Source organism: Gavia stellata, chromosome 2, assembly GCF_030936135.1.
Source record: "Gavia stellata isolate bGavSte3 chromosome 2, bGavSte3.hap2, whole genome shotgun sequence".
NCBI lineage: Eukaryota > Metazoa > Chordata > Aves > Gaviiformes > Gaviidae > Gavia > Gavia stellata.
This window is the reverse complement of record NC_082595.1, coordinates 61,761,139-61,774,397: the sequence shown is the minus strand read 5'-3', so window position 1 is coordinate 61,774,397 and position 13,259 is coordinate 61,761,139. Positions and strand designations below refer to the sequence as shown.

Sequence of the window (13,259 nt, the reverse complement as noted above, 5' to 3'; positions counted from 1 at the left end):
CAGAGTAACCTAGGATTTTCGTCCCAAGCACGTGCTAGAAAAAGCGGTATAGCGGTGTTCATGTGTTCCTGCACTCACATATAGCACTACTGTGCAAGTAAAACAGATTTTACAGGCATGCAGGCTGTTTTCTGGACTGCAGCTGCATGAGGGACAGACCAGCCAGACAGCTGAACACTCATCCCAAGGGGACTGATGGCACCGTGAGTGCTCCATCAAGAAGCCCAGTCAAGGACCGCGTGGGCAACACGATGTGTGGCGGAGAAACGGGACTGTGTAGGATGCGACTGAAATTCTAAATGGCGCCTGAACCCCTCTGAGGTTTATTTCATCAGTAGGTTTTGCAATACAGCATGTTTGCAGGTGGACACTCCGAAGGGTCAGCCAGGGGGTATCGTTAACAAGGACCTAGTCGCCAGTGACACCAGGTGATGAGGCGGAGTTCACCAAGTCAGGAAAATGATAAACTTGAAGAGGTGCCTAAATGGATTGCTAAGTGTTTAAAACATCTTTTCACGCCAGCTGCATAGAAACCTCGGAAATGTCAGCGCTGGTTAGCTCACCATCTGTGTTATCCCCCTCTCTCTTTTCCTCCTCCCCCCTTTATTTTAGGGCCTCTCCATGTTGCCAGAAGAAAAATGACTCTTCAATATTTTTGGCATGTTATTGGAAAGATAGATTTTGAAGTGCTTTTTTTTTGGTTCCAACTCATGCTATGTAAAGCACATTTAATAATACTTAACATTTATTCAGCCTACCTATTAATCATTAAAGAATACCAGCTATCAAAATAATCCATAGTTAACCGAAATTAAGTAATCACTTATTAAAATTACACCGCAATATTGCTCAGCTTTCAGAACAGATGGAGAAATCAAGCAGGGAGTTTTTAGATTGTTTATTTCAGCAACTTTTTAATTTTGTTGCTGCTTAATTTTCAGAAATTTGCTAAGATAATTACTGACTTATATCATACGCTGTGCTTAGGTATGCACTGCTAAAATGTAGCTTTTTATTTTTATATTGTCCTGTGAGACCTGCAGATCCAGTCTCAGCTAGGAAGCCAAGACAAAAACATCTTGATGGCAGCGCAGGAGGTCTGGCCAGACTTCTCTCTCCACTGCTCCTTGTGGTGCCGTGATAAATGAGTGTGGCTGTCAGATGCCAGCTTTATCTACCCTTTGAATCCTCTTTTTCCCACAACCAGTTAAAATTAAGAGCAATCCAGATGGCTCACCTTTTGTTGGAATGACTGATGCAAGAAGCTAAACTAAGAAGATAAAAGGCCTTTAACGATAGCTCGGGAAATATAAACAGTTCCCAAGGAGGTGTATATCCATTTTAATAAGTCTGGAGTTGGTCACTAGCCCTGCCAATCGATCCTAGGCAACACGAGGGAGATGAGGGAGATGCAGAGTGCTGCTCGCTGAGCACAGTGAGAACCTGACAGGGACTGCAAGAGCATCCTCCTCTTGAAAGTGTAAAAGGCTGGAGAAATGCAGGGACTAAAGAGCTAGGAGAACTCAGAAAATACCTGACAACAAGGAGCAAAGTCAAGCTGGACACATGCATCTCCCTTCCAGAGACACACTATGATGCTTGAGCAATTCTTTCACTGAGTAAAATATGTGACAACAGGTAAGGGGTGTGAGACTGGACTGGCTCATAGGTTAAAACCTCTTCCTACGTCTTACTCTGAGATCCTAATGCTCTCACAAGGTTTCACCACACATAAAATGACTTCTGCCTTGATAGTATGGGCTCTCAATGTTTTCAGTTAAGGAATAAGTATTCGAGAACATAGAGGTTTAAAATTATGTATATCCAGAATATAAAAAGCACACACTGCCTTACAATACACATGCTATTACAGAAAAGACCTGCCACATACTTGTTTCCCAGAGGTAATGGGTTGGTCAGAGATGTGACAAATCACCCACAATCGAGACCTTCCACACCACATTTCATTACTGAAAAGAAGATAAATTGCATCTTTCTCTCTGTGCTTTATAGGTGCCACAAAAGTACTGCAGATCTTACAGTTTCATTGTGGAGCCCAGCTGGTTCGTGCTTGTAAACCTGACTTGCTAAATTTGAATGGCACCATTTTTAATCCATTTTGAAAAATGTCTGGAATAATTTATTCTGTCACAGCCACTTTAATTAATGTTGAAATAAGCCATGTCTGTTTGGGGGCCAGATTGGAGGACTTCCTCTGGGCAAGTCCAAAATTTTACTTTACCTTGGATTTTACCTTACCTTCTTTTTCCTTGCTCTGTAGCATCCGTTTCTGCACTGGGATTCTTGTGGTCTCAGTCTTAATCTTAATCCAAGCTAACATCGACCATACCCAACCTGTTCTCTACTTGGCAAAGGGAATAAGATAACAGTGCATTTTCTGAACTCTAGTGGGACTACATGACCAAGTGCTTGAGCCGTGTAGACTTGCAAACCCTTCTTAAACCTTCTTGCAACTGGTTTTACTGCAGTTACAAATGCTGTTGTAACGCCTGGATAGGCAGGGGAGAATATATGGGTGGCGGGGCACCACGCAGGACAAGGGGCTGCCGGCACAAGTTGCTGTGAAGGAAAGTCCAGCTAGATAAAAGGGAAAAATCTTCACCGTTGAGGGCGAAGTACAGGCGCATGTTGCCCAGAGAGGCTGTACAATCTCCTTCCTTGGAGATACTCAGACTTGACTGAACGAGACCCTGAGGAAAACCTTTGCACGGTTGATGCTGTCCCTGCTCTGAGCAGGTGGTGGGAACGGAGAGATGCCCCAGACCTGACCTCCACAGGTCCCTTCCAAATTAAACTGTTCAGAGATTCGTGTTTCAGAAATCCCAGGAAGCAATGGCTTCAGTTGTTTACAGAGATACAAAGTGTCCGCAGCTTGTCTTGATAATGGCGTTTAGCCTGCAGGAGGAAGCGGATGGGGATGGATGTAATGAATGCTGACACTCTAATTCTCTTTGAATGTGCCCACCTTTTACTGTGGCATGGCCTGCGTGCCGTCTTCATTTGGACTGTCCAAGACAGTAAACACATTTTCTTCTAATGAATTTTTCAAAATTGTGTCTAAATGGTTTGCATGCTGTTCCCACAGCCGAGAGGTCATTTTATCTCCACGTTCTTTTGATCAGCAGTTACAGAACAAACACACTCTCCCAGACTGGGGTGGGGCGTGGGGGGGCACCTTTTGGCTTGTCCCCTTAGTGCTAGGACAGCCACGTTGGTGCAGATGGAAACTATCTACGGGCTGCCCACGTTTGTTTGATAGGGGGTTTGGTAGCGATTGGCAGGAGGCAGTTACCCTTTGCTTCATGGATTCCTGTGCTTTAAAGAGGAAATACATCGGCCGCTGGCTTGTTGGGAGACGCAAGGGTTGAGACGAGAAGCTGGTATTTTTTCTGCCCGTGTAATTGGGTCTTCTCTGGTTTGACCTCATCATTTTGGGGGACCTCGGGAAACAGTGCGGATGCTTTCGCTGGTAAACAGACTGTTAACCCCAGAGTATACATTGTTCGGAGAGGGTAAGCGTGAAGCAGGCTTTTTGACGGCATTTTGGAAACATTTGCATTCGGTGGTGCCCCCCGCTGGGTTCAGAGCCATTACAGCAAGTGCTGGACGAGGGCAAAACTTGCCCCGTTCTCCCCCCAGACGCGCTGCGGGGGCCTTCCCAGGCGGGAAACCCCCCTGCCCAGCGGGGCAAAGGCAGCAGCGGGAGGGGAGAGGCGGGCGGCCGAGCGCTCCTCCCGGCCAGCCCCTGCGAGGGGCCTTCGCTCCCCCCTCCGCTCCTGCCCCCGAGCAAACCCTCCGGCTTCGGGGCCCTGCGGCGCCCCGGGCTCGCCCCGGAGCCGAGCGGGAGACGGGCGGGGAGCGCCGGCCGGTGATGACCCTCCTGCCCCAGCGCGACGGAGCCACCCGGCGCGCCTCCCCTCCCCCGCCCCGCCGGAGACCACCCTGCGCCACCCCAGCCCCGGCCCGGGCTCACCCCCGCCCCACGGCGCCCGCCGCCCTCCCCGTCGCCGCCGGCGCGCGCCCTGCCCCCGCCGGCGGCCCGCCGCTGACGTCAGCGCCGCGCGGCCCGGCCCGCCCCCGGCGGCCGCCCGCTCCCGCCAAAGCCGCGCCGGGCAGCGGGAGGGCGGGCCGGCGGCGGGGGGCGGGGCGGGGCGGGGCGGGGCGCGGCGCGGGGGGCGGCCGGGCCGGCGGGAAACTTCTCCGGGTTCAGCACCACAGACAGGGCGGGCGCGGCGCCGCCGCCCGGCATGCGCGCCCCGCCGCCCCGCCGCCGCGCCGCCCCCGCTCAGCGCCTCTGCCCCCGCACAGCCGCGGCGGCCCGGGCGGCGATGGAGGCAGCGGCGGCCCTGAACGAGAGCCGAGCGGCCGCCCCCCGGCTGCCGGCCGGCGGCGGCGGCAACGCCTCGCTGGAGCTGTCGTCGCGGCCCCCCGCGCCCGCCGCCCTCAACCCCTGGGACGTGATGCTCTGCGTCTCCGGCACCGCCATCGCCTGCGAGAACGCGCTGGTGGTGGCCATCATCTGCTACTCGCCCGCCCTGCGCACCCCCATGTTCGTGCTGGTGGGCAGCCTGGCCACGGCCGACCTCCTGGCCGGCCTCGGCCTCATCCTCAACTTCGTTTTCCAGTACGTGATCCGCTCCGAGACGGTCAGCCTGCTGACGGTGGGCTTCCTCGTCGCCTCCTTCGCCGCCTCCGTGAGCAGCTTGCTGGCCATCACGGTCGACCGCTACCTCTCCCTCTACAACGCCCTCACCTACTACTCGGAGAGGACGGTGCTCTGCATCCACACCATGCTGGCGGGCGCCTGGGGGGTCTCCCTCTGCCTGGGGCTGCTGCCCGTCCTGGGCTGGAACTGCCTCCACGACCGCGCTGCCTGCAGCGTTGTCAGACCCTTAACCAAGAGCAACGTGACACTGCTGTCCGCCTCTTTCTTCCTCATTTTCCTCATCATGCTCCATCTCTACATCGAGATCTGCAAGATCGTTTGCAGGCATGCCCACCAGATCGCTCTCCAGCAGCACTTTCTGACTGCTTCGCACTATGTCGCCACCAAAAAAGGGGTCTCTACCCTCGCTATAATCCTCGGGACTTTCGGGGCCAGCTGGCTGCCTTTTGCCATCTACTGTGTAGTGGGGGACCCTGACTACCCTTCTGTGTACACGTACGCCACGCTTCTACCTGCTACCTACAACTCCATGATCAACCCCATCATTTATGCCTACAGAAACCAGGAAATCCAGAGGGCCATGTGGGTGCTCTTCTGCGGCTGCTTTCAGGCTAAAGTGTCCTTTCGCTCCCGGTCCCCCAGCAATGTCTGAGTGACTTTGCTCTCTGTCGTACCGCACCGAGTGACAATCTACCCAGTGAACTATTACAGTGCCTGTTCTAAACTTCAAACTGCGTCATGAAGTGGTTGGAAACATGCTTAAGTATTAGCACTTTATACATGTTTGTAGCTCTGAGAGTGGTTCGGGGTATGGAGTTTTGGGTTCCGTGAAAAAAAAAAAAGAAAAGTGGTTGTATATAAATTTGCACATCACATTTGTAAGGTGAAGACATTCCGATACCGCTTAATTATAGCACCTTATTTCTAGCTGCTGACCTGCCAAAACAGTGTTGCCTTTCTGAAGGGCAGAGAGAAAGAAAGTTGTGTTTGTGTTGTATTTGTACGTGTGTGTATTGGGGGGAGGGGTGTGGGTGTGTGTGTATGTATGTATGTATGTGTGTATCTATACTTTGCTGCACAATATTGATAAATTATAACATTTTGTATACAAATAAAAACATGTAAGATGTAATAGAACTTTGCGTGTTTAGATGCTTTTAGAAGTAAGAGATCTGGCAAATTTGCCAGTTGAGCAAAGTCCCTTTGTTTACTTTTGAAAGCTCCCCGTGTTATTCTGCCTGAAGGGATCATCATTCACTATGGAGATGAAATACTGCACCAAGAAAGGCACTTTCCTGCTTGCTTGCTTGTTTGTTCTCTTCTTTAGTCTGGCAAAGAGAGAGTAAGGAAGAGCACAATCTCCTTTTTATTCTCCAGTAATCCAAGAAACAAAAAGTCAAATAGGCTGCTGCTCACAGTTATTCGCCAGGTTTCCAGTAGCTTTCATCTTCAAGTTATAAGTTACCCTTTCTGGTAATGCTCCATTAAAAAGTTATCAAATGTGGGGGAAAACCGGACTCTAAGCTGGGCTCTTTTTTTCCTCTTTTAATGTAAGGCTGGAGGGGAAAAAAGGAAAAAAGAAAAAAAGTCACAGTCTTCTTTCCTAAAAGCCTGCAAAATGCCACAATAAATTGCCTTTCCTCATTATCCGCAGTTCTGAGGGGAACTTGAGTTGTTCCTCCCCTCCTTTTTTTGGACTGTGTGCTGTAGAAAAATCATTTAAGTGCATTTTTGCTGTCTGCCCGTCTCGGAGCAGTATACAGTTTTCTGATAATCCCGCGGCTTAGTGGCTTCAAAGAGCCCATCAGAGGTCAATGCTGTTCAGAGTTTGGAAACACTTCTTCACTCAGGTTCAAATTCACCTGTGAATCATTTATTTAGAGCAGTAACATGCGCCGCAGATTTCGGAAGCAGTGATGCTGCTTATTTATTTATAGTTATGCTACGTTTACATCCTGGTTATGTTCTAGTTTGTCACTATCATTTCAATTGGTATTTAAGGGCTGAAACAGGTTACTTTTATGTGCATAGTACCATATAAAAAGTTTGGACTAATGTGTTTCCCAGCTTATGACTGGGCAATGCATCAAGCGTTTGCCTGGTGGAGAAGCTGGAGCCACAAGGATGCAACAAGCCTCAGCGAGGCTGTGAATCAGTAATGCATGTGAGTGCAAGGATTATGAAACCCAGTATCATTTCACTGATAATACAAAGATATTTCGTTTTTTTAAAAAAACCCTGTATTCCAGACTCTACTAGCCCCATTATTTTTATCAATTCTAATAATCACAAATGTGACATTGTAATTGATGAATACCTTCAGGCACGCAGTTCGTCAGGGCACTGTTGCAGTGATGCTACAAATATGATTTAAACCAGATCTTACGATAGGTCAAAATACTGCTCGGATTAAGAACTCTGAAGTTGCTAGTGAGCAAGATATTTTTTTTCCCCCCTCTTTTAAGCCCTCATCTCATACGGTCTGTCTGAGCTAGTAGATAAAAGAGGGCAAGGCCTGCCTCTAGCCCTGCGACCGGGTGGCACAGAGCGTGCCTAAGCTCTTTTTCCCCTGCCAAGCCAGGGACCAAACTGCTGGCTGGAGCATCCTGGCCCTGCTCTAGTAACCTGCGTAGACTCAGCCAAAGATGCTGCATCACCCACAGTAGTAACTGCTGAGAGAAAAGACCAGCGAGTGCCTCGGACTGGTGAAATCTGGCAAAACTTTCTGGTAAAACTGGAAAACTTGCCATCTGCTAGGCTTTAGCCTCATAAATCTTTGTCATTCCTGTGTGGACCACAGTAAAACTGCAGGACAGGGTTGCCATCTGTTCCCTTACTGAGTGTTTCCTGCAGGCAGCGCTCCACGCCGGGATGCAGGTCCTCACAGCCCGGCACTGAAATTGCATCCAGGTGTAAGATGCTGAGTAGGACCTGAGCAGGCTCCTGGGAGCCCTGTACAGGCTCTAAAGACCAGTATTGGCTCTAAAAGCCTCTAGGAAGAATTTCTTACACGTACTTTTAGACCCTGAAGTTAGGGAGACAGAATCTGCTGGAGACCACCCCTGATGCCACTTCCCTCCATTAACTCTGTCAGCAACTGGGCATCAGGGATTTTCACCATAAATTCATTAAGCAGTGACAACCTGGGTATAAATTAAATATAGAAAACTTAGATGGATAGAATCCTACTTCAGTAATAAACCGCTTAATCCAGGAGCGAAAAGGACTTAGGTGAGTTACTTGTCCATTTTTAGCCCAAAACGTTATTTGCTTTGTTTCTTTTTTTTACTATATGACTGCATTTTCAGTTTAGCACTTTCCCCAATGATTCACTGTACCTGCAAATAAAGTTGGATCCCTCCTGTTAAAAATGCAACACTTTTAAGGTATTTCCCCGAGCATTCTTCCCCTCTTCTAGGAAGCAAATTTGAGTTACAGTGGTCTTAGCCATTCATTTTGTTGCGATAATACAAATGTGGGGTTTTTTTCTATATGTACCACGTTCAGAAAGCTTTTGCTGACTCATAATTTCTGGGAAAGACTAAGGCAAAAGAGGAGAGATTATTTGGATGGTTTTTGGTTAGCCCTGAGAGTGGAATTGACGTCAACTCACTTGCAGTAAAATATGGCCTTTCATTTTCAAAGCGAGTCCTGATCTGCAGGGATACCTGAGCAGAATAACATAAAGCAGGCTACATAATCTCTTGTCTCCCCAAATAACATCTCACTTTAGAAAAAGAAGAGCTTCCTCCTGATGGAGGAAGTCCAGGAATTGTGTCTAGCATGATGCCTATATTTTCCTTGCTGAGTTTTTTATCGGAACAGCAGACATTTATTTGAGAAAATGGTGTTACATCTGCAGCATCTGGACCCACAAACTCCTCCTGTTGCCAGATGATGGCACTTTTACCTTGGTCATGAAATGATTTGTAGAAGACAAAAATTCCTGGAGCCCCCACTGCCAGTCGCTGGGCAGTGCGTCACTGTGACCCCCATGCACCCCCAGTGGGGAGCCAGCTAGGGGAACGAGCAGGTACTGTGTCTGATCTTGTATTTCCAAAAGTCAACAGGCAACTTTGCCTGCATAGAGACTGCAGAACTGCAATAGAAATTGCCATTACCACTGGTGAGCCAAGATCTTTCCTTGTCCCTGCAGGCCCGTGTGCTCAATGGTTTTTACCTTCTCCCATCAATGGTGCAGTCTGCAAGGGGACAAAACACACACTGAGTTAGGTGCAAGGATCAGGCCCAGTGTCTGGTACTGATATATTCTGTGTAGCCTTTACTGAAAATGGAAATGAGATTTCCTGCTTTGCCACCCTTAAAAATTCTTTGGCTTATTCTGAAGTAGATAAAATAATGTCAGTCTTGGTCTAAAGAACTCCCAGCCTGCTCCCACTAAAACCAGTGATGCTCTATTGCACATCAGCCAAGACAATGACAGTATCTCATTATAAAAAATTACCGTTTTGAGGCAGGAAGTCCTGGGCCCCAGCTCCAATTTTCATTAGAAACTAATGGTTTATTACTAACCTTGAAAATCTTATGGGACTTGCAGTGCCTTGAAAGGCCAGATCCTGGCAATTTGGCTTGCGTGAAGTACCTCTCTCCGTGATTAGCTCCCTCATTTTGGTGGGAGCAATTACAGAAAGAAGAGCACAGCTCTGGTGAGGAAGGACTGGTTGGCAGCCGGGCCGAAAGCCCCCCACATCGCTTGATTTTCTGTGGGGCTTCTGCCGAAATCAGCGGTGTAACGGTGGAAACGAGACCGACTCCGCAGGCTGCTTTGTATGAGTCACTGTATATTAAAAAGCCAGCTGGATTCGAAATCACAGGTCAAACAAAACCTCTTTATTTAGCTAAGCAAACAAAAGGACAAAACACTTTTAAACCTGAAAAGTGAGTCTGTACATATTTTTATCAATGTAATGATCCACAGATACTAAGTAACACCCGGCAAAGCACTAGAAGCTCTAATCTCCATTCTGCCGCTCTCATTTTAAAAGGATAATTTTTTTTAATGAGTTAAAAATAATTTCTGATAGTGCAGCTGCTCCTAAGCTCTTCAGCTAGCTTTTGTGGTAGTCATTTAAAAAGAAAAAAAAGACAAGGGGCAAACCAAAAAGCTGTGTTTTCTCCTTCTTGCTGCTTCATGACGGAGACAGGCGACTGGGAGGGCAAGGAGTGACTGAGCGGGTGCGATTCAGCTCTGCATGGAGGATGAGCACATCTGAAGCTCACCTTAACCCCTGCTGGGTTTGCTTGTTTGGGGGACACTCTGAGTTGTGAGGTGTCTCCCCATTGCTTGGTCCTCATGAGTGAACTCCGCCCTGGGACATGCCACACCTGGAAGCTCACAGAGCAGCTCCTGAGCTGCTGCGGTTTGCTCAGGAGTGCCACACTAAACTCCCCCGGGTGGAAAACCGACATGCATTTCACCGCCCTCTCGATGTTTAAACTCTCCTTTGAATACAGAAAGCTCTCCCAGGGAAAACATCTCCCCCAGGGGCAGTTTCATTTATCGAGGGTGGTAACGTGGCATGGAAATAATCCAGCTGCTGCCAGGGTGCCTGGAGAGCCGTAAGCGCTGACTCAGCACTGACAGTAGATGTGTCAACTGGTTCAGCAGCGGCAGGTCTGCTCGTGTCAGCTCTGTCTGCTGCAAAGAAGTGACAGAAGGCAGCGGGAGGTGAAGCAATGGTGTGGTCCCTGTGCAGGGTCCACACGTTACAGCAAAGCCCAATAGCGAAGGGGGTTTTCCAGCAGGTTCCCATACTTCTTTTACCATTCTTCTTTGTTGGCATCATAATACAAGTGTCAGGAGAGAAAAAGCAAGAGAAAAGACGAATGTGCTAATATCTGCATTAGGGGAAGAGCACAGTGGTTCAAGGTATGATGCACAACACGGAAACAGCTCCTCCAGCAGGTACCACAGATATATCAGCTGAACGTGGTACACCCTTCCAGCAATGGGTTGGTGCTGCACACAAGACAGAAGACTGAAAACATTTCTTCACTGCAGCATCATTTGAGCTATCATCAATCCTAGACCCCTCAAGTGGACAACTGCAAGTGCAGGCAGATCCCTTGGGCTGCCCAACCTACCGTACAGCCTTGTGAAGGAATAAAACATAGTCCAGATCCACCTTTCACCCTGCTTTTGAACACAGTTAAACTTCCGGCTGCAAGCCCAGACTTAGCAATCACCTACAAGACAACATGCCTCTTCCATGCCCTGCTGCCTTCTCTGCCCCTGACACAAGGTGCTGGGGCAGAGCATCTTTGCACCGTTCCTAGCACTTTCTCCTGTGGCAGGGGCTTTCTCTCCACACAGGCAAGACCAGAGTGGGAGCCAGGCGCTGCGCCCACCATCGCCCCCTGCACCTGAGCACAGCTGGTCTTGGTTAGTCCATGCTCCTTGCTGTTTTCCTTAAAAACCAGAAGTTTTCCTTTGTTTTCAAACAAAGGAACCTGTATTTCTGTCATGCATGTTTGGGTCCAGAGCAGGAACATTTAGCATCCAATTATGGTGCATTAAACACATGAAAAAGACCAAAAACATTTAAAAAAAGAAACAAAAATCATAATGCCCCAATGGTACAGAAACAAAGAGGTGTCCTCAGTGTCTTCGCTACATCCTATTCATGTTTGCTGTTTTTTTCTTGTCTTTCCATGTGCTTTAAGTCAGCCACACTGACGGACTGCTGCGCTACTGTGTTACCTGACTTGAGCTCTGGTTCATGCCTCCACCCTTGTTATGGGTCTTTCGGTTACTGGAGCATCTCCTGAAAGTGCTGTTTCCTACAGCAGTGCAAGACGACGCAAGCTTGCTCTCGATCTCGCTCACAGCAGGGCACTATATCAGAACCTGGCTGATGAGGAAAATACCTGGGAAAATATCTGCCAATGTCTGACTGCACTTTGGTTCCCAGCTTTTGCCTGTTGCTCGTGCCCACTGGCATTACAGGAGGTCTTGAGTGGAACCAGCAAATCTGAATAACTATTAAGGGAACTTTTTTCTGAATCAAGCTGTATCTCTCTACATTTCTTTATAACTAAGTAAATAGGAGTTACAGTTCTGTAATCAAGAAAAAGTAACAAAAATGTGTGAATTGAGCTCATGATTCTGAGTTTATATCTACCTCTCCAGCTTTACTCAAAAAGGAAAGAGGGTTCCTCATTTTCCTTGGTTAGCGTGTAAAATCTGTACAATGGCAGATTTTTAAAGATGTGTCGGCACTTAAAAGTGAGAATTAGATGCTTAGGAGCAGAATTAGGAAAAGGATTTAAGCACCCATATTCCTAAAGGTGGGCCTCTCAGCAATCTTGCTTGCTGACTGGGCTGACAAGTACCAAATCAAACAGCTGCTTTACATTTTTGTCCTCCCTGCCCTTATAGCCGGGCAGCAGCACGTGCACAGGGTGCTTTGCCTTTTTCACAGCCCAAGCAGCCTGGAAGCTGCTTTTCCCCCCTCATCTTGGCAGGGATTGAGGAGCTCTGTGTCCTTACACCTGTGTTTCCCACATGGCTCTGTTTGCTAGGAAAGCATGGGAACACTGTGTGGGATAAGAACAATCCAGGTTTTCTGTCTCTGCAACGGTCAGTGTCTCCACGGGCTTAAATTCCCTCCAGCAGAGGAAGAGGCTGAGCCCAGGATATTGGCAGAGAGGGTTTTTTTATGCAATGGAGGTTTCTCAGCACTATTGGAAAGACTTGTTTCTCTAGCACAGGGTGTTTTGGTTCAATGACATGGGGACGGCAGGGGCAGGCTGGCTGCAGTGCTTCAGGCACAGGGGCTGAACGGGGTCAGGAGGAGGTGAATCAGCTCCAGAGGAAGGAAAGAAATTCTGAGCGGGGGGAATATTTTCATGCTTTTTTCCTGCTACTTGCTGTCTAACTCCTGGTTGGTTTAAAACAAAGTTGTTTTTCCTGGGAAGGAGTTTCTCCAAGTGGCCTGCTTGTCGTGTGGTTGCTTCAGTCTGTAGCTTAATTGAAAGACTGAGATTTTTCAGGGAAGGTTTGGAAAAAGTTTTTTAAAAATTATCTTGAAACTTCTGTCTTTTTTGAGATAAAACGTATTTTGTATGGATCAATACTCATTTTCTCACCGACAAGATGATGGCATGCAGATTAATAATTACATTTAAAACCAAGGCAGAAGGAGAGGCTCTGGAAACATTCTCCAAGATGAAGATTGTTTAAATAAAGGTTGAGTCTCCTATAAAATGTAATTAGATTTATGACACACTTTGAATGACTGATTTTTTTTTTTAATCATCACCTTCAGTGACACATTATCCTTTGCATCACAGTGAGATAATGTGATTGTATACCTGCAGGCAGATATAATTTGTCACTTCTAGTTGTCGCTGCTTTTTATAGAAAGAAGTGCACCTAGGTAATATTAAGATGTTGCCAAAAGAAGTCTCTTCTGTTGGAAATTGAATGTATCAGTACATATGGGGACCTTGCTGCTTCCCAATATCAGTCTCTGACTTTTAATACTGTTCTAATTTTTCTTAACCAGTAGGAAGTTAGGTTTTCCTAAAGCCTTTATCATTTTTCCAAGCA

At 47.8% G+C, this 13,259-nt stretch overlaps 1 protein-coding gene across 1 annotated transcript; it reads left to right on the top strand.

The window, feature by feature from the left end:
* The first annotated feature begins 4,349 nt into the window (after positions 1 to 4,349).
* Positions 4,350 to 5,339, top strand: GPR6 (G protein-coupled receptor 6). The gene has a single exon (XM_059835654.1). It carries the CDS (start codon positions 4,350 to 4,352, stop codon positions 5,337 to 5,339), a length of 990 nt encoding a protein of 329 aa, XP_059691637.1.
* Positions 5,340 to 13,259: the final 7,920 nt, after the last annotated feature.

Excerpts from the sequence above, each read along its gene's own strand:
- GPR6 (XM_059835654.1), top strand. The coding sequence starts at position 4,350 with ATGGAGGCAGCGGCGGCCCTGAACGAGAGCCGAGCGGCCGCCCCCCGG.